A 27224-nucleotide genomic window follows, 5' to 3' on the forward strand; every position below is an offset into this window, starting at 1 on the left:
AAAGGAAAGAGGAAGAACAAAGAATCTGAGGCAGAAGTGGGTTTGGTTTGCTCATCGTGGCTAAAGCAGAGTAAGCAAAGGAGTGAGAGGTAGGAGATAAGATCAGAAAGTAGGGGTTGCCAGGGTGTGGGAGGATAATGGAGAGTCTTGGCAAGGACTTTGGGTTTTATTCTACATGAGCTGGGAAACTACTGGCGGGTTTGAGCAGAGGAGTGACATGATCTGGGTGATTTTTTAAAAGGACAATTGTTTGCTTTGTGGAGGCTAGACTACAGGGCAATCAGGGTGGTAACAGGGAGACCAATTAGAAATAAACAAAGTTTGCAATGAGGACGACAGGCCAGGCTGATTGTGGCAGAGGTAGAGGTAGAGAGTCACAGTTAACAGGAAAAAATAACTTCTGAGATTGTCTTAGATACTAGTGACACCTTCTGGCTCAAATAAAATCTTACAAAATTTTTTCTTTTCCCAACCCAACTCTTGCAGAACAAAAGAGCCAATGCAAAAGCACTGAATGAAAAATAAAGTTCTACAGGAGGAGAAGAAAACAGTAGTATTTGTAACTCGGCAGAACCTCACATATCCTTGGCCAACAAACTGTACCCTAAGTATAGGAGGGTGGTCCTCAGAGGAGATTGCCCCGTTTAGCTGAGGAATCTGAGCCATTGACAAGGGCCATCTCACTTAAGAATGTGTCTGTGAATGTCCCCAAAGATAATGCGGGAGCTAGGGCAGGGTGCATGGAATGGCTATATGCCCTGTGGGCCTGCATGCACTCACTAGTCATTCCTGCACTATCTGGGACTGAATAAATGAGGCTGTGCCTGAGAAACAGGGAGTGTGAGCTCCTCACAAAATGGGAATGTAATCACTGTTATTTTAAATTCTTTTTTTTTTTAATCTGACTATATATGGCTTGTATATTTTAAATTCTTACATTGTTCACACAAATTATTTCTCATTATCATTTCCAGTTCTAACTTTGAGGTACTAGAGACCAATCTTTTTCTGGGACAGGGACAGGCTGTTGAAAATTATTTTCAGTCTTATTTGGAAATGCTAAAGATCAACTGGATATCAGTATTCCTAACACAGCAAAAGGTATGCCTCATAAAACCAGAAAAAAGGAATATATTACTTTAATATTATAAGTATTAGGCACAAACAAGAAGGAAAACAGGTAAAAACGAAGAAATTATGAATTCAATTTTATTTTACCTTCCTTCCACTTAAAAGAATCATTATAGTCCATGTTACCTTTTGCACAGATATTTGAAATTCTGGATAGCAGACAGTGATAAAAAGGTGACTTATGGAGTTATATTAAGAAAAAAGATGACTCAGCCTACCGTGGTGATATAGCGAGAGTGGAATTCTGGAGCATCTTTCAGGAACGTGAGACCAGGGTGTGTATCCACCACATCCTGAAAAAGATAAAACCAAAACTAAATTAACAAGCATATAAAAATTATGCCTATAGAAACTTTTCCTTTCTGTATATGTTGCCAGTTAAGCAAACTTGCTATTTTAGAATGAATAATGCACTTAAAATTTAATTCTTTATTAAATTCAAATTTCATTATAAGCATACTCATGTGTGCTTTTCTGCATATGCAGTATACTTCAAAAAAAGTTAGTTTGATTTTAGCTATGTTTGGTAATTTGTGAATCAAATGTCTCTGAGGTATGTACTATAATTCTAACATATCAACAGCACATCAGAAAAATTCATCCCACAGATTATTATAGAGGTATTATGTAAAGTGTATTTACACAGTAAGGATGTGGTGGACAGTAGACACAAGCCAATGAAAATGATCCTCTTTCATAATCTAGAAACATGGGAAATGTTTTTTGGAAAAAAAACCCAGCCATGTAACGAAGTCGTTTGAATCTCTCTTTGTTAAGCTGTGTAAGCCAGTTAATGCCCATCAGATTTTATCATAATTGTGTGGATAAATCATTTCTCAAATTAGAATTTTATTGATTTTTAAATCCTTAATCTTGTTATCATTGAAGACTACTGAAATATTAAAACCTTAAAATACTGTTTTTATTTTCAAGTTAGATTTTTAAAGCATTCTGAATGAGCCCAGAGAATCTATTAGAGATAATTACCATTAACTAACCAGAGAAAACAGATATGCCATTACAAATCTAATCTATTAATCGGCTTGTCATCAACAGACATCAAGTATATCTCTTTTCTTTGTTTCGTCAGAGCAGTTGGCTATATGTAACCAATATATAGTCTCAAACCAATGGCGCTATTTCTTTAACTTGTTTTTTAGACTTCTTGCTATCATACATTTTACATGATTTTTATTTTTTGAGATAGTCTTGCTCTGCCTCCCAGGCTGGAGTGCAGTGCTGCTTGGCTTACTACAACCTCTGCATCTCTGAGTTCAAGTGACTGTCGTGCCTTAACTCCTCAGTAGCTGGGACTACATGTGTGTGCCATCATACCCAGTTAATTTTTGTATTTTTAGTGGAGATGGGTTTTCACCATGTTGGACAGGCTGGTCTTGAATTCATCACCTCAAGTGATCCACCCGCCTCGGCCTCCCAAAGTGCTGGGATTACAGGCATGAGCCACCATGCCTGGCTAACTTTTTATTTGGAAATAATCTTATACTTAGAAAAAATATTATAGAAAAATTTCCTATGTCCCTCTCCCAGCTTCCCTTAATGGTAACAAGTCACAAACAATAGTATAATGATCAAAACCAGAAAATGAACATGGATACAATATTAATCTACAGACCTTATTCAAATCTCACTAGTTTTCCCCCAAATGTCTTTATCTGTTCCGGGATCTTACACTGCATTTAGCTTTTGTGTCTCACTGGTCTCTTCTAATCTGTGAACGTTCATTAGTCTTTCCTTATGATTCTGATGCTTTTAATAAGTCTGGTCAGTTATTCTGTAGAATGTCTCTCCATTTGGTTTTGATGTCTGCTCATGATTAAGGTTACACATTTTTGGCAGGAGAACCACAGAAGTGATGTGTCCTTTTCAGTGTATCACTAAGCATACATAATACAGAGAGTACGTGATGTTAGTATGTCTTGTATTTGGTGATGTTAACTTTGATCACACTTGGTTCAAGTGGTATCTGCTGCATTCTCCACTGTAAAGTTACTATTTTTTCTTAATAATTGATAAATACCATGGGGGCAGATACTTTGAGAGTGTCAATATTCTATTTCTCCTCAAAACTTATCTCACTCATTTTAGCATCTATTGGTAGATCATGCCTGTAACATTTATATTGTAGTATTTACTTAATAGTGATTTTGTCTATATTCCATCTACATTTCTTAATTGGAAATCTTCTAGGAGGAAGAGCTGTCTCTTCTCTCTTATTTATTTATTGAGATGGAGTCTTGCTTTGTCATCCAGGCTGGAGTGCAGCAGTGGTGCAAATCTTGGCTTACTGCGACCTCAGCTTCCTGTGTTCATGCAATTTTCCTGCCTCAGCTTCCTGAGTAGCTGAGATTACAGGTGTGTGCCACCATGTCTGGCCTATTTATTTTTTTAATAGCACAGATGCATGGTTATTTATTTTATTCTATGGGTTATAATCCTATACTATCATTCTGTTTCTCAAATTGATCTAGCTTTGGCCATTAGGAGCTCCTTCAGGTTTGGCTCCTGTGTTCTTTTTAAATTTTTATTAAAAAAAAAAAACTCTCTCACCCAGACTGGAGTGTAGTGGCTCCATCTTGGCTCAGTGCATCCTCTGCCTTCCGGGCTCAAGTGATCCTCCTTCCTCAGTACCCTAAGTAGTTGGAACTACAGGCGTGTGCCACCATGCCTAATTTTTGTATTTTTAGTAGAGATGGGGTTTCACCATATTGCCCAGGCTGGTCTTGAACTCCTGGGCTCAAGCAATCTGTCTGCCTTGGCCTCCCAAAATGCTGGGATCACAGGCATGAGCCACTGCACCCAGCCACCTGTGTTCTCTTGATATGCCCCTGTCCTTTTAAGGGCACTTCAGTATTTTCTGGCATAAGATAATCCATATTTATCTTGTATTTTCCTTGCCCCAGCCCTAGTATACCAACCTTTTGTCTCAGAAGCCCTGGTTCCTTTCATTGAAGAAGAATGGTATTTAGAAACCAAATCTGGGTGTGAAATGTGCCCATTACTACTAGAATAGTATTTCGTTGTGTATATACACCACATTTTCTTTACGCCTTAATTCACTGATAGACATTTAGGTTGATTCCATATATTGTCCAGCTTTGGTTAGTTTCTCATTCATTTGCTGATCTACTCATGGAGAAACTTCTGAAGATCTCTGAGGATTTTTCTCCATGCAGTTCTCTCCTCCTTGGTACTCTGGCCTGAGAATTCTAGTTATATTGGTCCTCTTAGACCTTCAGGCTCTGTCTCCTAAACTCAAGGAATCCACTTAACTCAGCCTGGGTTTCCCATTCTTGCACCATGACTTGAAAACTCTCCCAAGATTCACCTTGTTTCTGTCTCTCAGGAATACATCACTCTTTTGTTGTCTGATGTGTAGCATCCTGAAAGCCATTGTTTTATATTTCTTGTCTGTTACTTTCTGTTATTTCATTCTTTAAAATTTTTTATTATTTATTTTTTTAAGAGAGAAAGAAGGAAAGAAAGAAAGAAAGAAAGAAAGAAAGAAAGAAAGAAAGAAAGAAAGAAAGAAATGAAGAAGAGGAAAAAAGAGGAAGAGGAGGAGGGAGAGAGAACGGGAGTGTTGCTTAATTGCCCAGGCTAGAATGCAGTCTAAAAATGGGTATTGAAAACCTCCCTTATATCATCAATTGTGCTTAGTAATGGCCAACCAATATTTCATTTAAACCTGTGAGTAGGTGTAATGTGGTACTGATAAGAGTGCATATCTTATGTGTTTAAAGTGGAGAGTTCTATAAATGTTTATTGTTTCCTTGTTCCGGATCTGAGTTCAAGTCCTGGATATCCTTGTTAATTTTCTGTCTCATTGATCTATCTAATATTGATGTTGAAATCTCCCCCTACTACTGTGTGGGAGTCCAAGTCTCTTTACAAGTCTTATGTATCCTGTATTGGGTGGGTACACATCCAGGATCGTCAGCTCTTCTTGTTGCGTTGATCCTTTTACCATTATGTCCTCTTTTGATCTTTGTTGCTTTCAAATCCATTCCATCAGAGGCGAGAATTGCAACCTCTACTTTTTATTTATTTATTTATTTTTGCTCTCCATTTGGTTGACAAATCTTTCTCCATCCCTTTGTTTTGACTCTTTATGTATCCTTGCAAGTAAGATGGGTCTGGATGCAGCATACTCATGGGTTTTGGCTGTATCTTTTGATTGGGGGATTTAGTCAATTTAAATTTCAGATTATTGCCATTTGATATTAGCTGGCTATTGTGCCCATTAGTTGATATAAATTCTTTATTATGTTGATACTCTTTACTTTTTGGTATGTTTTTAGAAAGGCTAATACTGGTTGTTCCTTTCTATGTGCAATGCTTCTTTCAGAAGCTCTTGTAAAGCAGGCCTGGTGGTAATGAAATCTCTGAGTACTTGCTTATTCACAAAAGATTTTATTTTTCCTTCGATTGTAAAGCTTAGTTTGGCTGGATGTGAAATTCTGGGTTGAAAGTTCTTTGCTTTAAGGATGTTAAATATTGGCCCCCACTCTCTTCTGGCTTGTAGGGTTTCTGCTGAGAGATTGGCTGTGAGTCTGATAGGCTTCCCTTTGTGGGTAACTTGACCTTTCTCTCTGGCTGCCCTTAGTATTTTCTCCTTCATTTCAACCCTGGTGAATCTAACGATTATGTGCCTTGGGGTTGCTCTTCTTGAGGAATATCTTTGTGGTGTTCTCTGTATTACCTGGGGTTGAATATTGTCCTGCCTTGCTAGGTTGGGAAAGTTTTCCTGAATAATATCCTGAAGAGTATTTTCCAGCTTGGATTCATTCTCTTCGTCACATTCAGGTACACCTATCAAACGTAGATTAGGTCTTTTCACATAGTCCCATATTTCTTGGAGACTTTGCTCATTCCTTTTTATCCTTTTTACTCTATTCTTGTCTTCTCATTTTATTTCATTAAGTTGGTCTTCAACCTCTGATATCCTTTCTTCTGCTTGATCAATTTGGCTGTTAAAACTTGTGCATACTTCATGAAGTTCTCGTGTTGTATTTTTTAACTCCGTTAATTCACTTATATTCCTCTCTATATTATCTATTCTTGTTAGCATTTCATCAAACCTTTTTTCAAAGTTCTTAGTTTCTTTGCATTGGGTTAGAACAAGTTTCTTATCATCCACCTTATCATCCATTTTCTGTTATTTCAAGTGGGAAGGTAAATCCAGTATCTCTTACTCTTCTTCGTCAGAAGTGGCAAATCTGATTTTTCTCTGTTAATTTTATTTTCTCCTACTTTATTGAATTATTTTATTGAGTTAGTTTTATTACTGACTTTTCAAACTTTACTGCGATGTCATTTGCAAAGAGATACTTTTACTTCTTTAACTAATCTTATGCTTCTAGTTGTTTTGTCTTAGACAGTCACTACAGTACAGAGCTGAATAGTAGTGGAGATGGTGGGCATCCTTGCCTTGTTCCTGATCTTTGTTGAAATGCCTATAGTGTTTTCACCTTAAATAGCCTTTAACACTAAGGTATATGTATTTCATCATGTTAAGAAAGTATCTCAAATGTGGAGAAATCTTTTTCCCTTGGATATGACATATGACATTAATAAATGATATGGTTTGGATCTATTTCCCTGCCAAATCTCATGTTGAATTGTAAGCCCCCGTGTTGCAAATGGGGGCCTGGTGGGAGGTGACTGGATCATAGGGTGGATTTCTCTTGAATGATCTAGCACCATCCTCTGGGTGCAGTCTTGGAGATACTGAGTTCTCATGAGATCTGGTTGTTTAAAATTGTGCGGCAACTCCCCTTCTCTTGCCAAGTGAGATGCTGCTTTCCCCTTGTCCTTCTGCCATGATTGAAAACTCCCTGAGGCTTCACTGTAGGCTGAACAGATGCTAGCACCATACTTCCTGTAATACCTGCAGAACTGTGAGCCAATTAAACCTCGTTTCTTTATAAATTACCTAGTCTCCGTTATTTCTTTACAGCAATGCAAGAAGAGCTTAACATAATAAATATCTTAATATTGAACCAATCTTGCCTTCCTGGAATGAATCCCACTCAGTCACGGTACATTGTTTGGTAATATTTTATTTATTATATTTTATCATTAATCTTGAAGCTATATTTGTTGGCAGTTTTATTCTCTGGATTGTCTTTTCCTGATTTAGGTATCAGTGTTATATATACTTGCTTCATACAGGGAGTTTGAAATTTTTCTTCCTTTTCTTTGAGACATAGTCTCACTCTGCTACCCAGGCTGGAGTGCAGTGGCATGATCTCAGCTCACTGCAACTTCCACCTCCCAGGCTCAAGGAATTCCCTGCCTCAACCTCCCCAGTAGCTGGGATTATAGGCACCCACCACCATGCCCAGCTAATTTTTATATTTTTAGTAGACATGGGGTTTCACCATGTTGGCCAGGCTGGTCTTGAACTCCTGACCTCATGATCCACCTGCCTTGGCCTCCCAAAGTGCTGAAATTACAGGCGTGTCACTGCACCCGGCCCTTCCTTTTCATATACTCTGAAATATTTTATGGAGGATTCGAACTATCTGGTTGTTGAAGGTTTGATAGAATTCCCCTGTAAAACTACCTGGGCCTGGTGCTTTTTTGTGTAGTAGTTTTGTAATAATATCTGTATTTATTCTATAAAAGCTAGTCTGTTTACCTTTCTAAATAAAATGGAGTAAATTTGGGTCATATGTATTTTCCTAGGAAACTGTAATCATCTAGGGTTTCAAATTTATTTTTCTAGATGTCTGCAAAGTAGCCTTTTATAATTTTTAAAAAGTTTCTTCTGGCTGTGTGCGATGATTCACCTGTAATTCCAGCACTTCATGAGGCCAAGGTGGGAGGGTCACTTGAGCCCAGGAATTCAAGACCAGCCTGGGACACATAGCAAGACCTTGTCTCTATAAATAATTAGAAAATTAGCTGGGGGTGGTGGTGCACATCTGTTGTCCCAGCTACTTGGGAGGCTAAGGTGGGAGAACTGCTTGAGCCCACATAGTTGAGGCTGCATTGAGCTGTAACTGCCACTGCACTCCAGCCTGGAAAACAGAGTGAGATCCTCCTGTTATTTCTTATTTTGTATATTAGTGTATTCTCCCTTTTTTTTCTTAATCAGTTAGTTGTTTGTTCATTTTGTCAATAATTTCCCATAACAAAAATTTCAATTTATTAAAAGTGCTATTGGTTTTCTATTCTCTGCTGTCTTAATTTCTGATCATTACTGGGACTAGGAGAGGGGTACACGAGGCTTTGCTATACCAGTATGTATGCATTTCAAAATTCTCCATAATAAAAACTTAAAAAATTTATATATACACACATAGTATAAAATCAAAGCATAATACAAGCATTTATATAAATAAACATTTACCTACCCTACCCTTCCATCTTTAGCCTCATTTCTTTCTAGTCATTTACACTTTTAGGTCTTTTGTTGGTTACCTCTATAATTAAACATGTATTTAACTATAATTACTTTATTACTTTATCAACTTTAGAAAATACTGATTCTTTGCTAGGAAATATGTGGATTTAGCTCATTTATACTGCTCTACTTTACTCCCCTATCCCAATATTTGAGGTTATGATGTTCAGTTCTTCTGTTGATTATCTTTGTGAGCTGTAAAACATTTATCCATCTAATTTTCTTTCTTTTATTTCTCTCCTTCCTTCCCTCCCTTTCTTCCTTCCTTCCTTCTTCCTTCCTCTTCCTTCTCTTCCTTTCTTTCATTTCACTCTGTCCCCAGGCTGGAGTGCAGTGCACGATCTCAGCTCACAAGTGATTCATTCTCCTGCCTCAGCCTCCTGAGTAGCTGGGATTACAGGCATGCATGACCATGCCTAGCTAATTTTCATATTTTTAGTAGAGACAGGGTTTCACCATGTTGGCCAGGATGCTCTTGATCTCGTGACATCATGATTCACCCGCCTTGGCCTCCCAAAGTGCTGGCATTACAGGTGTGAGCCACTGTGCCCAGCTATCCATCTACATTCCATTCATCTCAGTTCCTTACTTTCCTTTTACATAGGATAATAGCACCCCATCCCTATTTTCTCTTCTCCCTCTCTTTTCCCTTCACATTTTATTGGCAATATTTTGACTTGTATGTTGTGCAAGTTTTTTTCATACTGTTCTACAACCACAATAAAATTTTCTATAGATTATCCATACAAGTGATTTTAGATGCTATAAACTGTTTTTATGATATTCTGACTATACAGATATGGTTGAATGTTAAGTCAGGCAATCTATGAGGAATGTATTTCATTGTGTACAGGTCCAGCATCAGGCTCTTGGAATGTTCAAAAATTGTTTCTGGCATTGAGGTTAAATTGTCTTTTCTAACTGCATCAGCTGTTCTTAATCGTGCTATGTTTTAGTTTGCTTCTTGTTTAGATCGTGGCTGTCTTATACAGGTTTTTCATTTTTCCTGGAGTTTCTGTTTTTCTTTAACTTACTGATACAGAATGCTGTTGCCTTCATCATCGCCCTGAGTGGCTTTTCTTATTCTCAAATGTAATCGTATTGCACAGAGTTGCTCCTAGCCTCCCTCCTCCCCCATCATGGAGAAGACCTGCTTGGAGAAATCTTACCACCTTCTCTCTTCTGAACTGGCAGCTCTTCAGTTACCATCCTGACACTGCTCTTGATTGCATCTCTGGATTGAATCCACTGTGTCCTAGATCTTACGCATTCCTCTTTCTTGGTTTACTTACTTTGCTGCAGTATATATGCAAGTAACTGTCTAAGAAATAAAGAGGTAATTAACTGATAAAGGAGATAAATTTTCTGAGTCCATGAATGTCCAGGAATCAGGTTTATGTGAACCTCATTCCTAATTAGTAGGTTGGCAAGATACAGCAATCTAAGATCAAATCCATTTCCTGAAGGTTGCCAGCGAGTCTCTAATACCATCCTAGTCTCTTCATCTACATTTTTCTAAAACTTCAAGGACATGTTTATGCATGTGTCTTAAAAAATTCATAATTGTTGGCACTCAGTGGCTTTTTGTTTTTTGAGACAGAATTTTGCTGTCACCCAGAGTGGGTGCATTGGCATGATCTCAGCTTACTGCAACCTCTGCCTCCCAGGTTCAAGCAATTCTTCTGCCTCAGCCTCCCAAGTAGCTGGGATTATAGGTGCATACCACCATACCTGGCTAATTTTTGTACTTTTAGTAGATATGGGGTTTCACCATGTTGGCCAGGCTGGTCTCAAACTCCTGACCTCAAGTGATTCGCTCGCCTTGGCCTCCCAAAGTACTGGGATTACAGGCATAAGCCATGGTGTCTGGCCTCAGTGGTTCTTTTTAACCAAAGACTTATATCGTTTAGCTCTGGAAAATGATCTGTATTATTTTATCCTATTATTTTTTTCTCTCCACTTTTCCCCTTCTTTCTTCCCCAGACTCCAGTTAATTAGATATTAGAATTTCTGAAGTGGTCCTCTATGTCCCTTTTCTTTTTCTCTCTTTCTCTCTGGGAGATATTCTCAACTTTATAGTTTCCAGGTTTTATGCTGAACTTTTGGTACTTACATTTTAAAATTTTAACAGCTTTTTCTTGTGTCAGCATTCTGTTTTCATAGAGTTTATTCTTAGTTTTGTTCTTTTTTACATTTATTTAAATTGACAAAAAATTGTACATATATACAATGTGTTGTTTCAAAATATGTATTTATTGTGGAATGGCTAAATTGAGTTATTAGCATGTATTATCTCATTTTTTTTTGTAGTGAAAAAGCAAAATATACTGTCTTAGCAATTTTTAAGAATAGGGGACATTGTTATTAACAATAGCAACCATGTTGTATAACAGATCTCTTGAAATTATTCCTATTTAGCTGACATTTTGTATTTTGATCAACATCCTCCCAACCTTGGTTATTAGTCTGTTCTCACACTGCTATAAAGAACTACCTGAGACTGGGCAATTTATGAAGAAAACAGGTTTAACTGACTCACAGCTCTGCAGACTGTACAGAAGGCATGCCTGGGGAGGCCTCAGGAAACTTACAATCATGGTGAAAGGTGAAGGGGAAGTAAGTGTATCTTCATATGGTGAGCAGGAGAGAGTCAGAGAGCAAAGGGGAGGTGCTACACACTTTCAAACAACTAGATCTCCTGAGAACTGTATCATGAGACAGCACTAGGGGGATGGTGCTAGTCAGATACCACCCCTGTAATTCAATCACTTCCCACCAGGCCCACCTCCAACATTGGGAATTACAATGCAACATAAGATTTGGGTGAGAACACAGAGCTAAACCGTATCACTTGGTAATTACCATTCTATTCTTTACTTCTATGAGTTTACCATTTTTAGATTTACATATAAGTGAGATCACGTAGTATTTGTCTTCTGTGCCTGGATTACTTCACTTAACATAATGCCCTCCAAATTCATCCATGTTGTTGCAAATAATAGAATTTCCTTCTTTGTTTAAAGCTGAATAGTATTTCATTGTGTATGTGTGTGTATGTATATATATATATATATATATATATTACCATATTTTCTTTTTTTTTTTAAAAGTTTTAAGTTCAGGGGCTCATATGCTGATTTGTTACGTAGGTAAACTTGGGTCATGAAGGTTTGGTTGTACAGATAATTTTATCACCCAGGTATTAGGTCCATTACCCATTAGTTATTTTTTCTGACCCTCTCCCTCCTCCTCCCCCCACAACCTTGAATAGGCCCCAGTGTCTGTTTGCTTCCCTCTATGTGTTCTCAGCATGTAGCTCCCACTTAAAAGTGAGAACATGTGGTATTTGGTTTTCTGTTAGGTTTGCTAAAGGTAATGGCATCCACCTCCATCCATGTACCTGCAAAGGGCATGATCTCATTCTTTTTTATGGCTGCATAGTATTCCATGGCAGGTATTTGTGTCACATTTTCTTTATCCAGTCTATCACTGATGGGCAGTTAGGGCGATTCCATGTCTTTGCTATTGTGAACAGTGTTGCAATGAATATACATGGCATGTTTCTTTATAAGAGAATGATATATATTCCTTTATATACATACCCAGTAATAAGACTGCTGGGTCAAATGGTATTTCTATCTTTAGGTCTTTGAGGAATTACCACATTGTCTTCCATAATGGTTGAATAATTTATACCCCCACCAACAATGTATAAGCATTCCTTTTTGTTCACAACCTTGCCAGTATATTTTTTGACTTTGTACTAACAGACATTCTGACTTGTGTGAGATGGTATCTCATTGTGATTTTGACTTGAATTTTTCTAATAATCAGTGATGTTGAGTTTTTTTTTCATATGATTGTTGGCCACATGTATGTGTTTTGCTCACTTTTTTATGAGTTTTTTTTCTTGTAAATATGTTTAAGTTCCTTATGGATGCTGGATATTAGACCTTTGTTAGATGCATAGTTCGTAAAATTTTTCTCCCATTCTGTAGGTTGTCTGTTTACTCTGTTGATAGTTTCTTTTGCTATGCAGAAGCTCTTTAGTTTAATTGGCTCCTATTTTTCAAGTTTTGCTCTTGTTGCAATTGCTCTTGGCATCTTCGTCATGAAAGCTTTGCCTATGCCTATATCCTGAATGATATTGCCTAGGTTGTCTTCCAGGGTTTTTATAGTTTTGGGTTTTACATTTAAGTTTTAATCCATCTTGAGTTAATTTTTGTATATAGTATAAGCAAGACATCCAGTTTCTGCATGTGGCTAGCCAGTTATCCCAGCACCACTAATTGAATAGGAAATCCTTTCTCAATTGCTTTTGTCAGGTTTGTCAAAGATCAGACAGTTATGGGCATGCAGTCTTATTTCTGGGTTCTCTATTCTGTTCCATTGGTCTATGTATCTGTTTTTGTACCAGTACAATCCTGTACAGCCTTGTAGTATAGTTTGAAGTTGGGTAGTATGATACCTCCAGCTCTGTTCTTTTTGCTTATGAGTGCCTTGGCTATTTGTACTCTTTTTGGTTCCATATGAATTTTAAAGCAGTTTCTTTCCTACTTCTGTAAAGAATGTCAATGGTAGTTTAATAGGCACAGCACTGAATCTATAAATTGCTTTGGACAATATGGCCATTTTAACAATATTAATTCTTGCTATCCATGAGCATGGAATGTTTTTCCATTTGTTCGTGTCATCTCTGATTTCTTCGAGCAGTGGTTGGTAGCTCTCCTTGTAGAGATCTTTCACCTCCCTAGTTATCTGTATTCCTACGTATTTTATTTTTTTGTGGCAATTATGAATGGGAGTTTGTTCCTGATTTGGCTCTTGGCTTGTTTTTGGTGTATAGGGATGCTAGTGATTTCTGCACACTGATTAGGTATCCTGAGACTTTGCTAAAGTTGTTTATCAGCTGCAGAAACTTTCGGGCTGAGACTATGGGGTTTTCTAGATATAGGATCATGTTGTCTCCAAACGGAGAGTTTGACTTCCTCTCTTCCTATTTGGATACCCTTTATTTCTTTCTCTTGGCTGACTGCCTGGTCGGAACTTCCAATACCATTGTAGTTGCTCATTCAGTATGATGTTTGTCATACATGGCTCTTATTATTTTGAGCTTTGTTCCTTCAATACCTAGTTCACATTTTCATTAAGCCTCCATTCACTGATACTTAGGTTGATTCTGTATCTTTGCTATTGTGAATAATGTTGCAATGAACTTGTGAGTGTAGATATCTTCTTTGACATACTGATTTCATTTCCTTTGGATATATACCCAGTAGTACGATTGTAGAATCATATGGTAGTTCTATTTTTAATTTTTTGAGGAACCTCCAAACTGTTTTCCTTAACGGCTATACCAATTTACATTCTCACCATCAGTGTGCAAGGATTCCCTTTTCTTTACATCCTCTCCAACACTTGTTATCTTTTGTCTTTTTGATAACAACCATTCTAACAGGTGTAATATGATATTTCACTGGGGTTTTATTTTTCTCTGATAATCAGTGATTTTGAGCATCTTTTCATATACCTGTTGGCCATCATTTGTCTCCTTTTATGCAATGTCTATTCAGATTCTTTGCCATTTAAAAAATGTATTGTGGTAAAATATAAATATAAAATTTACTATCTTTACCATTTTAAGTGTGTAGTTTAGTGGCAATAAATACATTTATATTCCCTTTTTCCTTTCATTTTCTCCCTCCTCTTTCCCCTTCCTGATCTCTGATAATTACCAATCTATTCTCTATTTTCGCAAGATTCACCTTTTAAGCTCCTGCACATGAATGAGAACATGTGATATTTGTCTTTCTGTGTTTGGATTATTCCATTTAACATAATGGCCTCCAGTTCCATCCATATTGCTGCAAATGACAGGATTTCATTCTTTATGACTGAATAATATTCCATTGTGTATATATACAATATTTTCTTCATCCATTGCTTGGCACTTAGGGTGATTCCATATTTGGGGTATTGTGAATAGTGCTGCAATAAACACAGAGTTCAGATATACTAATTTCCTTTCTTTTGGGTATTTCTGGATCATACGGATATTATATTTTTAGTTTCTTGAGGAACATTCATACTGTTCTCCATAGGTATTAATTTACATTCCCATCAATGATGTACGGTGGGGGGGGTCCCCTTTCTCTGCATCCTCACCAGCATGTTATTGCCTGTCTTTTTGATACAAGCCATTTTAACTGGGGAAGGGGTGAGATAATATCACTTTGTGGCTTTCGTTTGCATTTCTCTGATGATTAGTGATGCTGAACATTTTTTCACATACTTGTTGCCTTTGCCCATTTTTAAATAAGGTTATTTTCTTGCTATTGAGTTGTTCTGAGTTCCTTACAAATTTTGGATATTAACATCTTACCAGATATATGGTTTGCCAATATTTTCTGCCATTCTGTAGGTTTTCTTTTTACTCTGTTATTTCCTTAATTGTCCAGAAGCTTTTTACTTTGATGTAATTCCATTTGTCTTTTTTCCCTTTTATTGCCTGTGCTCTTGGGTTCATATCCAAAAAAATCAATGCCAAGACTGGTGTCATTCAGCATTACCCCTATGTTTTCTTTACAGTTTCAGGTCTTACATTTAAGTCTTTAATCCATTTTCAGTTGATTTTTACATATGGTATAAGATAAAGGTTATTTTTGGTTTATGTTTTTTTTTTTTTTTGAGACAGAGTCTTGCTCTGTTGCCCAGGCTGGAGTGCAGTGGTATGATCTCAGCTCACTACAACCTCCACCTCTGAGGTTCAAGCGATTCTCATACCTCAGCCTCCTGAGAAGCTAGGATTATAGTAGCCTGATAACAAGCCTGGCGAATTTTTGCATTTTTAGTACACACTGCATTTCACCACATTAGCCAGGCTGGTCTGGAACTCCTGACCCCAGGTGATTCACCTGCCTTGGGCTCCCAAAGTGCTAGGATTACAGGCGTGAGCCACTGTGCCCGGTTCTTACTTTATATAACCTTTCTTAATATAGTACTTACTTTTAAAAATTACAGGTTTTTTTTTTTAGAATAGTTTTAGTTTTGTTTTAAAAAATTGAGAAAATAGCACTGAGAGTTCCCATATACCCTGTACCCAGTTTTCCCTATTATTAACACCTTACATTTACTATATGGTCCATTTATTAAAATTAATAAGCCAATATCAACAAATTAAAGTCCATACTTTATTCATATTTCCGTATTTTTACCTAATGTCTTCTTTCTGTTCTAGTGTTCTATCCAGGACATCACATTCTATTTAGTTATGTCTCCTTAGACTCCTTTGGGCTGTGACAATTTCTTAGACTTTCCTTACTTTTGATGACCTTGACAGTTCTGGTGAGTACTGGTAAGGTATTGAGTAGGATATTCCTTTACTGGAACTGCCTGATGTTTTCCTCATTAGACTGGGTTTATGGATTTTTGGGAGAAAGACCACAGAAGTAACATGCCCTCTTGCAACATATCTCGTTAAAGGTACATACTATCAATATGATTGATGACTGCTGATGTTGGCCTTGATCATCAGGCTGAGGTAGTATTTGTCAGGTTCCTCCACTGTAAAGTTACTCCTGAAATCACTCAGCACAGCCCACTCTTAAGGAATGGTGATTTATGATCCCCTCTTTAAGACTGCAGTGTCTACTAAACTTTTTGCAATTCTTCTGTACAGATTTGCTTCTTCTCCCCAATCATTTCTATCAGTATGTATAATTTGGTTTTTAAAAATTCTCATCACCACATTCTGTAAAGATGATTTCCCAAGTAATGGTATTTCACTAAGTTGCTCCAGATTCTTAGGGTGCAAACCAGTTAGTAAGCTTCTTATGAGCAACCTCTGTATCAAGTACTTTGTCCATTGGCAGGCAGATGTTAAATACAGCAGTTGGCTCATGTGGTTATAGTACTGTAGAGAAAGATCCGCTCTGTGAAGATTTAAGCAGCATGGTCAGTGAATGCAGAGAATGAGGCATGACAGGACCTGTAATCTCCAAATTAAATTGGTTTCTGTATCCAGGAAGAGCTGTGTCTTCACATTTAACACTTCCTGACTTATGCATTTGCATTGTGGCATCTCAGAAAGCAATAGCAGTTAAGAGGGTTGGAAGAAGTCCCACCTGTGGACCTGAGGTAGCAATTAAATTCTTACAGTTGATCAAAAAATTAAGCAATGTAAAGGTGTTGATTCCTTTCACCAACCCAACAGACTCAGGTCTGTGATCCATTTGTACTTCATGTTTCTCTTTAGGTACCTTGATAGAAGGTATGTCTGACTTTGACATTTTATCCTGCATACCCATCTCCTCTACCTTTATAATTGGAGATCCTGAACACCAAAGTAAGCCTAAATGGAATCTTTGAGGAAAAAAGCCTTCTAGCAAGGAAATTCAAGATTCTTAAAATTAAAGAAATATACTTTAAAATACTAAAGGGTTTATAAACATTAACTCTTATTACATACACTGAGCAGTAGCATTTAAGGTTTTAAATCAGTGTTTTCTGCTTTTACTATTTTTGGATTAGATTTTTAGATATAAAGATAAAAAACTCAGATAACTCAAATGAGATATCTGCATCCCTACAACCTAACTGTATAGTGAGTAGAAAAATGAATTAATGTGTTTCCTTGCAAATGGGAAATTGAGACTAAACAAATAGCAGTTATCTCATGGCATTGTGATTAATGGCATCAGGGCAAAAATATGTGACTTTACCATTTACCTAAGACTGTTAGCAGGTTCTTGTTTTATAAAGGTAGAAATAAATGTAGACATAATCTACTGAGCTAGCTGACTGGTGATCCTTCTATCTTAACATCTTTCCTACTGACTTATAATTCCTTTATTTTCACATATACTAATTTTTAAATGCATGTTAATTCAGATGAAAAGGCATTTTGTATTCCACATAGAATAGTGTTAAGTATTGTGAAGTATGCTGAGCTGTCATGGCAAAGTATTATTTAATGTGCTTATAGGGAGGTGTGTGTGTGTGGAGGGGGATTGTATAATTCACTTTTTTTTTTGAGATGGCATCTAGGTCTGTCGCTAGGCTTGAATGCAGTGGCACAATCTCGGCTCACTGCAACCTCTGCCTCCTGGGTTCAAGTGATTGATTCCCCTGCCTCTGCCTCCCAAGTAGCTGGGACTACTGGCGCGCACCACAATGCCTGGCTAATTTTTTGTATTTTAGTAGAGACAGGGTTTTACCATGTTGGCCAGGATGGTCTCTATCTGCTGACCTTGTCATCTGCTTGCCTCGGCCTCCCAAAGTGCTGGGATCACAGGCATGAGCCACTGTGCCCAGCCATAATTCACATTTTAAAATAAAAGTGCTTAGAAATCAAAAGCATTGGGTTAAGAAATAATAGTATTTAAGCACTTGTTCACTTTATTTATTTATTTATTTTTTGAGACAGAGTTTCGCTCTTGTTACCCAGGCTGGAGTGCAATGCCGCGATCTCGGCTCACCGCAACCTCCGCCTCCTGGGTTCAGGCAATTCTCCTGCCTCAGCCTCCTGAGTAGCTAGGATTACAGGCACACACCACCATGCTCAGCTAATTTTTGTATTTTTAGTAGAGACGGGGTTTCATCATGTTGACCAGGATGGTCTCAATCTCTTGACCTCGTGATCCACCCGCCTCGGCCTCCCAAAGGGCTGGGATTACAGGCGTGAGCCACCGTGCCCGGCCTTTGTTCACGTTATAATCCAGAAAATAAAACACCATATTTATTCAAAAAAAAAAAAAAAAAGAAAAGAAATTCTCATCTCTTCTGTTTCCTGAATTAGTTTTGTTTCTTTTCTGGGCTACTTTTTCTGTGTATGTGCTTTTTTAACCTTTATTTTTCTTTTATGATTATTGTTTTCCTCATATGATTTGTCCATTCATATTTAACAAGGACAAAGTAGTTGATATAATTTTCCTCTGTAGAAATATAAGTAGATCTATTTTTTCAACAGTGTCTTTCTTGATTGCCAAATCTGCCTCAGGGTTCTGTGCATTTAGGGTAGGTGTGCTGACTGACAGGCATTATTTTAGAGTAAACTGGTGAGACCTCCCTAGATCCCCAACTGCCAAAATAAAGAGAAATGACAGCTTTAATCCGTGGCTGTCACATTAGAAGCCTTAGCATGTTTTATTGTCTTGTTAGCATGTTTATGCTTGTGAATAAATGCCAGGCTGCACTTGACAGTTGTGAACCAGGAAAGGAGTCAACTAGTGATTGTTGTATATATCAACCTTCAATGAATCCCCATTTCCATTATCTCTCATCAGGTCAACCAACCCTGAGTTTACAACTGCTCTGGGCCTTGATGAGCACAGGCACTCACTTCTCCACTGCAGCCCACACATAGCTCCTCATTCTAGGTTGTGGTTTCTTTAGCCTTACATTCTTTAGTCACTTACATTTTTTCTTTTTTCTTTTTTTTTGGTCCATATAAATCCAGTTACTATTGAACTATTTATTTACAATTTTAAAATCACAGAATCTTTTTTAAACTTTTCTTTTAAGTTTGGGAGAAAATGTGAAGGCTTGTTACATAGGTTAAATTCATGTCACGGGGCTTTGCTGTACAGATTATTTTACCACAGGTACAGGTATCAAGCCCAGTATCCAATAGTTATCTTTTCTGCTCCTCTCTCTCCTCCCACCCTCCACCCTCTAGTAGACTGCAGTGTCTTTTGTTTCCTTGTTTGTGCTCATAACTTCTCACCATTCAGCTCCCACTTACAAATGAGAACATGTGGTGTTTGTCTTCTGTTCCTGCATTAGTTTGCTAAGGATAATGGCCTCCAGCTTCATCCATAGCCCTGCAAAGGACATGTGGTCATGTTCTATCTTCAAGAAATATGTTGAGATATCTTATAAACTGATTTTCTCTACCATTCCATTGGCTTCCGTGGGTTTATTCCTTTTTAATTTCTATACTTTAACTTCAGAAGGGTTTGGGAAAGAATGGGAGGATAATGTGTCTACTTAGTTTGTCCCTTTTACTAGAATACTCCACAAGTCCAGTTCTTAAATAAGATTTCTCCTTAGATTTAAGGGAAGTATATAAATATCCATTAACTCATAATTATGGTTTTGTTGCTGTCCGTTTCTAATTTTCTTAGTATAAACTTAATTTACATTCCCGTCAAAGCTTTTATTAAAGCTCTGATAAAACTCAGAATTTCATCAGTCAGCATAGGGTCCCCACAGGAAAAAGAATTCACTGTATAAAGCTTTCATGAAAAGATTAGGTGTAGAGTTGTGGGCAGGATGAAGGGAGACAACAAAGCAATAATGAGGTACCCAGAGACTACTGACAGGAGGATACTGTTACAGTCTTGAGGGCCAAACAAACAAAAGGAGGAGAGCCTAGTAGGCACTAGAACCATGGACACAGGGCTGTCCAGCAGAAGCTTTATTATGGAGAGATATAGTTACTGTGCCGAAGCAGAGAGCAGGGAGGAAATGCCAGCTTCTCTCTGCTCTGTCCTCCCATTTACTGGCAATGCTTCCCATTGCCCAGATCCAACCAGAAGTTAGTCAGCAAGAGAGCCCCAAAGATGAGTTTGTAGGGTCAGAGCAAGGCCAAGAATGGATTTAGAGAGGGAGGATGGGGAGCAGATAGAGAACTAGTAATAAAACTTAATGTTTTATTACAATGCAGTTCAAATATTGAAGATTTGAGATTTCACAAAACATAGGAATATTTCATGTTGGGTATTTATTAGGTATTAATTAAACACCAAAAACTATTAAAAATCTTCACTCTCATGAGTATTTTTTTGAGGGGAACAAAACTATGTAGCAGATGAGCCTAAGGATAATCAAAACCATAATGTAAGTTAGACAAGCCCAAAAGCCCTGAACATAAAATAAAATCAGAAGCAAACTTCACATTTTAAGCATGGAAAATTGTTACTGTAATTAAAAATCTATGCCCTATGGTGTTTTTGGTCAGGGCAGTGGTTATCGTTGGGTGGCAGTGACTGGGATGGAGCAAGAGGGGCTTTGCAGGTGCTAGTAATACTGTTTCTGGATGTGTGTGCTAGTTATATGGATATGCCTACATTGTGAAAATTCATCAACTAGTGCACATGTGATTTGGGTGTTTTGTGTGAGTATATTTAAGCAAAAATCTTTAAAAAAAAATCAGGCAGCCATGAATACAACTTAAAAAAAGTTAACTATTTCCATGTATTTTATGCCTTTCTTTAGGTATTCATTCTAAGAGCTAACAAGGATTTACTTTAACACCTAAAACAATGATGCACATTCGACAGGAAGGAAAAGCTTATCTTAACTTCAAAGAATTTGTGATCTGTTTAGAAAAACCAAATATTATGGCCGGGTACAGTGGCTCATGCCTGTAATCCCAGCACTTTGGGAGACCAAGGTGGGTGGATCACGAGGTCAAGAGATCCAGATCATCCTGGCTAACATGGTGAAACCCTGTCTCTACTAAAAATAGAAAAATTAGCTGGGCTTGGTGGTGTAAGCCTGTAGTCCCAGCTACTTGGGAGGAGGAGGCAGGGGAATTGCTTGAACCCAGAAGGCAGAGGTTGCAGTGAGCTGAGATCACATCACTGCACTCCAGCCTGGCAACAGAGTGAGACTCCATCTCAAAAAAAAAAAAAAAGAAAAACCAAATATTTAGATATGAAAATAAGAATACTAAACAAGTAATATCTCAGGCTATGAAGAATTGTATAGTAAAAACAGGTCCAATGCTGATCTGTAGCTGATTCCCATGGGAAGGCCTAGATAGAAACACTCCCCAAGTGGGCTCTTTCTGTTGGACATCTCTTCTTGCTAAAGCCTTAACAAAGGTCAACTAGGCCAAATGTAGTGGACAAGCCTACAATGCACACAGTGCCATAAAAGCCATTAAGATTCTGAAGTCACTTCTCTTCTCTGCCCTGAAGTAGTGAATAAGGAGCTCACCTCTACTTGGAAGGAAAGCAGACAATACAAGGAAGGAGAATTGAAGGCAGAGACAGAGAAGCATAAAGGAACATGGCAGGAAGAGACTTCTCCAGAGTAGAAGATCTCTTAGTCTCAGGAAAAAGAAAGAGAAGTCTGTGGGTAACAGGAACAAAGGGATCCTGGTGCCTGGCAACACCCCAAGAAAGGCAGCTAAAACCTCAAAAGAAAACAGCTGTATGTGCATCCAGGCCATGGGCATCTTCACCAAAGGTTCTGGGGCTTGACACATGACACAGAAGCAGCAAAGACCTCTGGAGCTGAAGGGAATCTTCTAGCCAGGGACGGCAGATGTCTCAGTAGTAACTCCCAACCATAATGCTTTGGTACCATGTAAGACCTCAGAACTGTGGCATAGCTCTAGGCTGAGAAACCTCATGAAGGTCTAGTTTAAAAATAACCATCAACCTGGTAAATGACGGTTAAAGTCAGAAATTCAAATCCAGAAACTTATACTTCTGATAGATCTGAGGTTTATGCAGGCCTGAGACTTACCCTTTTTTATATGTATAATATATGGGTACACAACACACAGAGTTTAAATTTCACACATAGAAAAGGAAAAATGAGAAGTATAGTACCATTGTTTCATTTATCTGGTTCTATCAGTGACAGCTGCTCCCTATAAGTGAGTTTTCTAGACAAGTAATATAGAGTCTATGCTACTAAAATAAATTACTAATCTCAGCTGAAATCTGGTAATGGGATTGGGACTACTGCCATTATCCTAAATTACTCCCAGACTAGAGTACATTTAGAGCTTTTGTGTCTTTTTTTTTTCCCTTAGTGTTTCTTACTGTCCTGACTACCTTTGCAGTCTGGTAGCAAATGTTTTTTGCAGATCTCTGTACACTTGATTCTAGTTATCCTCCTTCCCTTCTCCTGCTCTAATTTTCTGTTTCAAATATATCTTAGGTTGAAGAATCAGAAAACCAAGCATCTAAAAACTGTACTTAAATAAGGAGTCAAGAGGCAGTGAGTGAAGACCCCAGCATTCATAAGACTGATTCTGGTAACCTCATGGCCTTTTCTTTCTTTCCACCAGGTTATTAGCTATGTTCTATCCTAACAGAGAAATTATCTTCTTGCATTTAACGTTTTGGAAGGTGCTTTAGTGATTGCTGTGGGTGGGCAAGGGGGAGGCTGCGTAGCCCCTCTCCTCTGCTTCAGTGGGAGTAGCCCTGTTTTATCTATCTTCTACTACTATGGGTTCTGTTTTAGATTTCATTTAACGAGAGGATCTTACTACTAAAACAAGTTTGAAAACCATTCTTCTAGAAATCTGATCTCTAGATATATGTAGGAAAATTGACATGTGATAGTTGCAAATAAAAAAAAAAATGCTGAAACTCCAAAATTGGAACCCATTTTCAAAGGAAATGAAAATTACCTGAAGTAGAGGGATGAAATCCTCCTGTTCTAGAGAGCTGCAGTTGGGCTTTGCTAGAAGAAAGATGAATTTAGAGGCATCATCATGATGGTTATTCAGCAACCTATAAAGGAAACAATGGTTAGGAAGATTGGCTCCTCTGAATAAACAATGATAACAACATCAATAGTTGGTAATTTCAGTTTGATCTGAAGGGCACTTAGATCAAGAATCAAGTAAGGAAATTATACAATCAAAGGATGTTTTAGAATAATGAGCTGTCTATGATATAAGGTTGGTTGAATACTGAAGCCTATTAGACCCTCTTCCCTTCCAGTGGTCTGAGCATGAGGTAATAAGGCTTGATGGTACAATGGAAATAGAAAGGAAGGAACAGCTGTCTGAAGTATTTTCAGGAAACATTCCTCAGGACTCCAGTAACCTCATCTGGCATTCTAAGCACTCAATGGTTCAAGCTAGAAACTTGGGAGTCATCACAAATTCTTCCCTTCCTTTTACCACCACGTCTGTCAACTACCATGTTGTTTCATTTCTTTCTTTCTTTTTTTTTTTAAAATTTTTTATTTTATTTTTTTTTATTGCATTTTAGGTTTTGGGGTACATGTGCAGAGCATGCAATACAGTTGCATAGGTACACACATTGCAGTGTGTTTTGTTTGCTTTCTCCCCTTCACCCACATTTGGTGTTTCTCCCCTGGCAATCCCTCCCCACCTCCCCCTCCCACTGACCCTCCCCTTTCCCCACTATGGACCCCAGTGTTTAGTACTCCCCTCTCTGTGTCCATGTGTTCTCATTTTTCATCACCCGCCTATGAGTGAGAATACGCGGTGTTTCAATTTCTGTTCTTGTGTCAGTTTGCTGAGAATGATGTTCTCCAGATTCATCCATGTCCGTACAAACGACACAAACTCATCATTTCTGATTGCTGCATAATATTCCATGGTGTATATGTGCCACATTTTCCAAATCCAGTCTATCATCGATGGGCATTTGGGTTGATTCCAGGTCTTTGCTATTGTAAACAGTGCTGCAATGAACATTCGTGTGCATGTGTCCTTGTAGTAGAACGATTTATAGTCCTTTGGATATATGCCCAGTAATGGGTCAAATGGGATTTCTATTTCTAAGGCCTTGAGGAATCGCCACACCGTCTTCCACAATGGTTGGACTAATTTACACTCCCACCAACAGTGTAAAAGTGTTCCTTTTTCTCCACATCCTCTCCAGCATCTGTTGTCTCCAGATTTTTTAATGATCGCCATTCTAATTGGCGTGAGATGGTATCTCAATGTGGTTTTGATTTGCATCTCTCTGATGACCAGTGACGATGAGCATTTTTTCATATGATTGTTGGCCTCATATATGTCTTCTTTCGTAAAGTGTCTGTTCCTATCCTTTGACCACTTTTGAATGGGCTTGTTTTTTTTCCTGTAAATCTGTTTGAGTTCTTTGTAAATTCTGGATATCAGCCCTTTGTCAGATGGGTAAACTGCAAAAATTTTTTCCCATTCTGTTGGTTGCCGATTCACGCTAGAGACTGTTTCTTTTGCTGTGCAGAAGCTGTGGAGTTTGATTAGGTCCCATTTGTCTATTTTGGCTTTTGTTGCCAATGCTTTTGGTGTTTTGTTCATGAAGTCCTTGCCTACTCCTATGTCCTGGATGGTTTTGCCTAGATTTCCTTCTAGGGTTTTTATGGTGCCGGGTCTTATGTTTAAGTCTTTAATCCATCTGGAGTTAATTTTGGTGTAAGGTGTCAGGAAGGGGTCCAGTTTCTGCTTTCTACACATGGCTAGCCAGTTTTCCCAGCACCATTTGTTGAACAGGGAATCCTTTCCCCATTGCTTGTTTTTGTCAGGTTTATCAAAGATTGTATGGTTGTAGCTATGTTGTGTTGCCTCTGATGCCTCTGTTCTGTTCCATTGATCTATATCTCTGTTTTGGTACCAGTACCATGCTGTTTTGATTACTGTAGCCTTATAGTATAGTTTGAAATCCGGTAGTGTGATGCCCCCCGCTGTGTTCTTTTTGCTTAGAATTGACTTGGCTATGCGGGCTCTCTTTTGGTTCCATATGAAGTTCATGGTGGTTTTTTCCAGTTCTGTGAAGAAAGTCAATGGTAGCTTGATGGGGATAGCGTTGATTCTGTAAATTACTTTGGGCAGTATAGCCATTTTCACGATATTAATTCTTCCTAACCATGAACATGGAATGTTTCTCCATCTGTTTGTGTCCTCTCTGATTTCATTGAGCAGTGGTTTGTAGTTTTCCCTGAAGAGGTCCCTTACGTTCCTTGTGAGTTGTATTCCAAGGTATTTTATTCTTTTTGTAGCAATTGTGAATGGCAGTTCGTTCTTGATTTGGCTCTCTTTAAGTCTGTTATTGGTGTAGAGGAAGGCTTGTGATTTTTGCACATTGATTTTATATCCTGAGACTTTGCTGAAGTTGCTTATCAGTTTCAGGAGTTTTTGGGCTGAGGCGATGGGGTCTTCTAGGTATACTATCATGTCGTCTGCAAATAGAGACAATTTGGCTTCCACCTTTCCTATTTGAATACCCTTTATTTCTTTTTCTTGCCTGATTGCTCTGGCTAGAACTTCCAGTACTATATTGAATAGGAGTGGTGACAGAGGGCATCCTTGTCTAGTGCCGGATTTCAAAGGGAATGCTTCCAGTTTTTGCCCATTCAGTATGATATTGGCTGTTGGTTTGTCATAAATAGCTTTTATTACTTTGAGATACGTTCCATCGATACCGAGTTTATTGAGGGTTTTTAGCATAAAGGGCTGTTGAATTTTGTCAAATGCCTTCTCTGCGTCAATTGAGATAATCATGTGGTTTTTGTTTTTGGTTCTGTTTATGTGGTGAATTACGTTGATAGACTTGCGTATGTTGAACCAGCCTTGCATCCCTGGGATGAATCCCACTTGATCATGATGAATAAGTTTTTTGATTTGCTGTTGCAATCGGCTTGCCAATATTTTATTGAAGATTTTTGCATCTATGTTCATCATGGATATTGGCCTGAAGTTTTCTTTTCTCGTTGGGTCTCTGCCGGGTTTTGGTATCAGGATGATATTGGTCTCGTAGAATGATTTGGGTAGGATTCCTTCTTTTTGGATTATTTGGAATAGTTTCAGAAGAAATGGTACCAGCTCCTCTTTGTGTGTCTGGTAGAATTCGGCTGTGAACCCATCTGGACCTGGGCTTTTTTTGTGTGGTAGGCTCTTAATTGCTGCCTCGACTTCTGCCCTTGTTATTGGTCTATTCATAGTTTCAGCTTCCTCCTGGTTTAGGCTTGGGAGGACACAGGAGTCCAGGAATTTATCCATTTCTTCCATGTTTACTAGTTTATGTGCATAGAGTTGTTTGTAATATTCTCTGATGATGGTTTGAATTTCTGTGGAATCTGTGGTGATTTCCCCTTTATCATTTTTTATTGCATCTATTTGGTTGTTCTCTCTTTTATTTTTAATCAATCTGGCTAGCGGTCTGTCTATTTTGCTGATCTTTTCAAAAAACCAGCTCTTGGATTTATTGATTTTTTGAAGGGTTTTTCGTGTCTCAATCTCCTTCAGGTCAGCTCTGATCTTAGTTATTTCTTGTCTTCTGCTGGGTTTTGAGTTTTTTTGATCTTGCTCCTCTAGCTCTTTCAATTTTGACGATAGGGTGTCAAGTTTGGATCTCTCCATTCTTCTCATATGGGCACTTATTGCTATATACTTTCCTCTAGAGACTGCTTTAAATGTGTCCCAGAGATTCTGGCATGTTGTGTCTTCGTTCTCATTGGTTTCGAAGAACTTCTTTATTTCTGCCTTCATTTCATTGTTTATCCAGTCAACATTCAGGAGCCAGTGGTTCAGTTTCCATGAAGCTGTGCGGTTCTGGGTCGGTTTCTGAATTCTGAGTTCTGACTTGATTGCACTATGGTCTGAGAGGCTGTTTGTTATGATTTCAGTTGTTTTGCATTTGCTGAGTAGTGCTTTACTTCCAATTATGTGGTCAATTTTAGAGTAGGTATGATGTGGTGCTGAGAAGAATGTATATTCTGTGGATTTGGGGTGGAGAGTTCTGTAAATGTCTATCAGGTTTGCTTGCTCCAGGTCTGAGTTCAAGCCCTGGATATCCTTGTTGATTTTCTGTCTGGTTGATCTGTCTAATATTGACAGTGGAGTGTTAAAGTCTCCCACTATTATTGTGTGGGAGTCTAAGTCTCTTTGTAAGTCGTTAAGAACTTGCCTTATGTATCTGGGTGCTCCTGTATTGGGTCCATATATGTTTAGGATCATTAGATC

The 27224-nt window shown here is 38.1% G+C and overlaps 1 protein-coding gene and 1 pseudogene across 13 annotated transcripts in view; both read right to left on the reverse strand.

Moving 5' to 3' along the window:
• Window positions 1–27224, reverse strand: part of PPP2R3A (protein phosphatase 2 regulatory subunit B''alpha) — a 190041-nt gene that overhangs the window by 54969 nt on the left and 107848 nt on the right. For all 13 annotated transcript variants that reach the window (XM_008983778.5, XM_017965839.4, XM_035278273.3 and 10 more), the window contains 2 exons: window positions 22932–23034; window positions 1350–1424 (listed from right to left, as the gene is read on the reverse strand). In XM_008983778.5, the coding sequence (XP_008982026.3) occupies window positions 1350–1424; window positions 22932–23034 (178 nt within the window). The remainder of the gene's footprint in view (window positions 1–1349; window positions 1425–22931; window positions 23035–27224) is intronic.
• Window positions 16036–16953, reverse strand: LOC144580032 (protein downstream neighbor of Son pseudogene; annotated as a pseudogene).

The sequence above is a fragment of the Callithrix jacchus genome, chromosome 17, assembly GCF_049354715.1.
Source record: "Callithrix jacchus isolate 240 chromosome 17, calJac240_pri, whole genome shotgun sequence".
NCBI classification, from domain to species: Eukaryota; Metazoa; Chordata; class Mammalia; order Primates; family Cebidae; genus Callithrix; species Callithrix jacchus.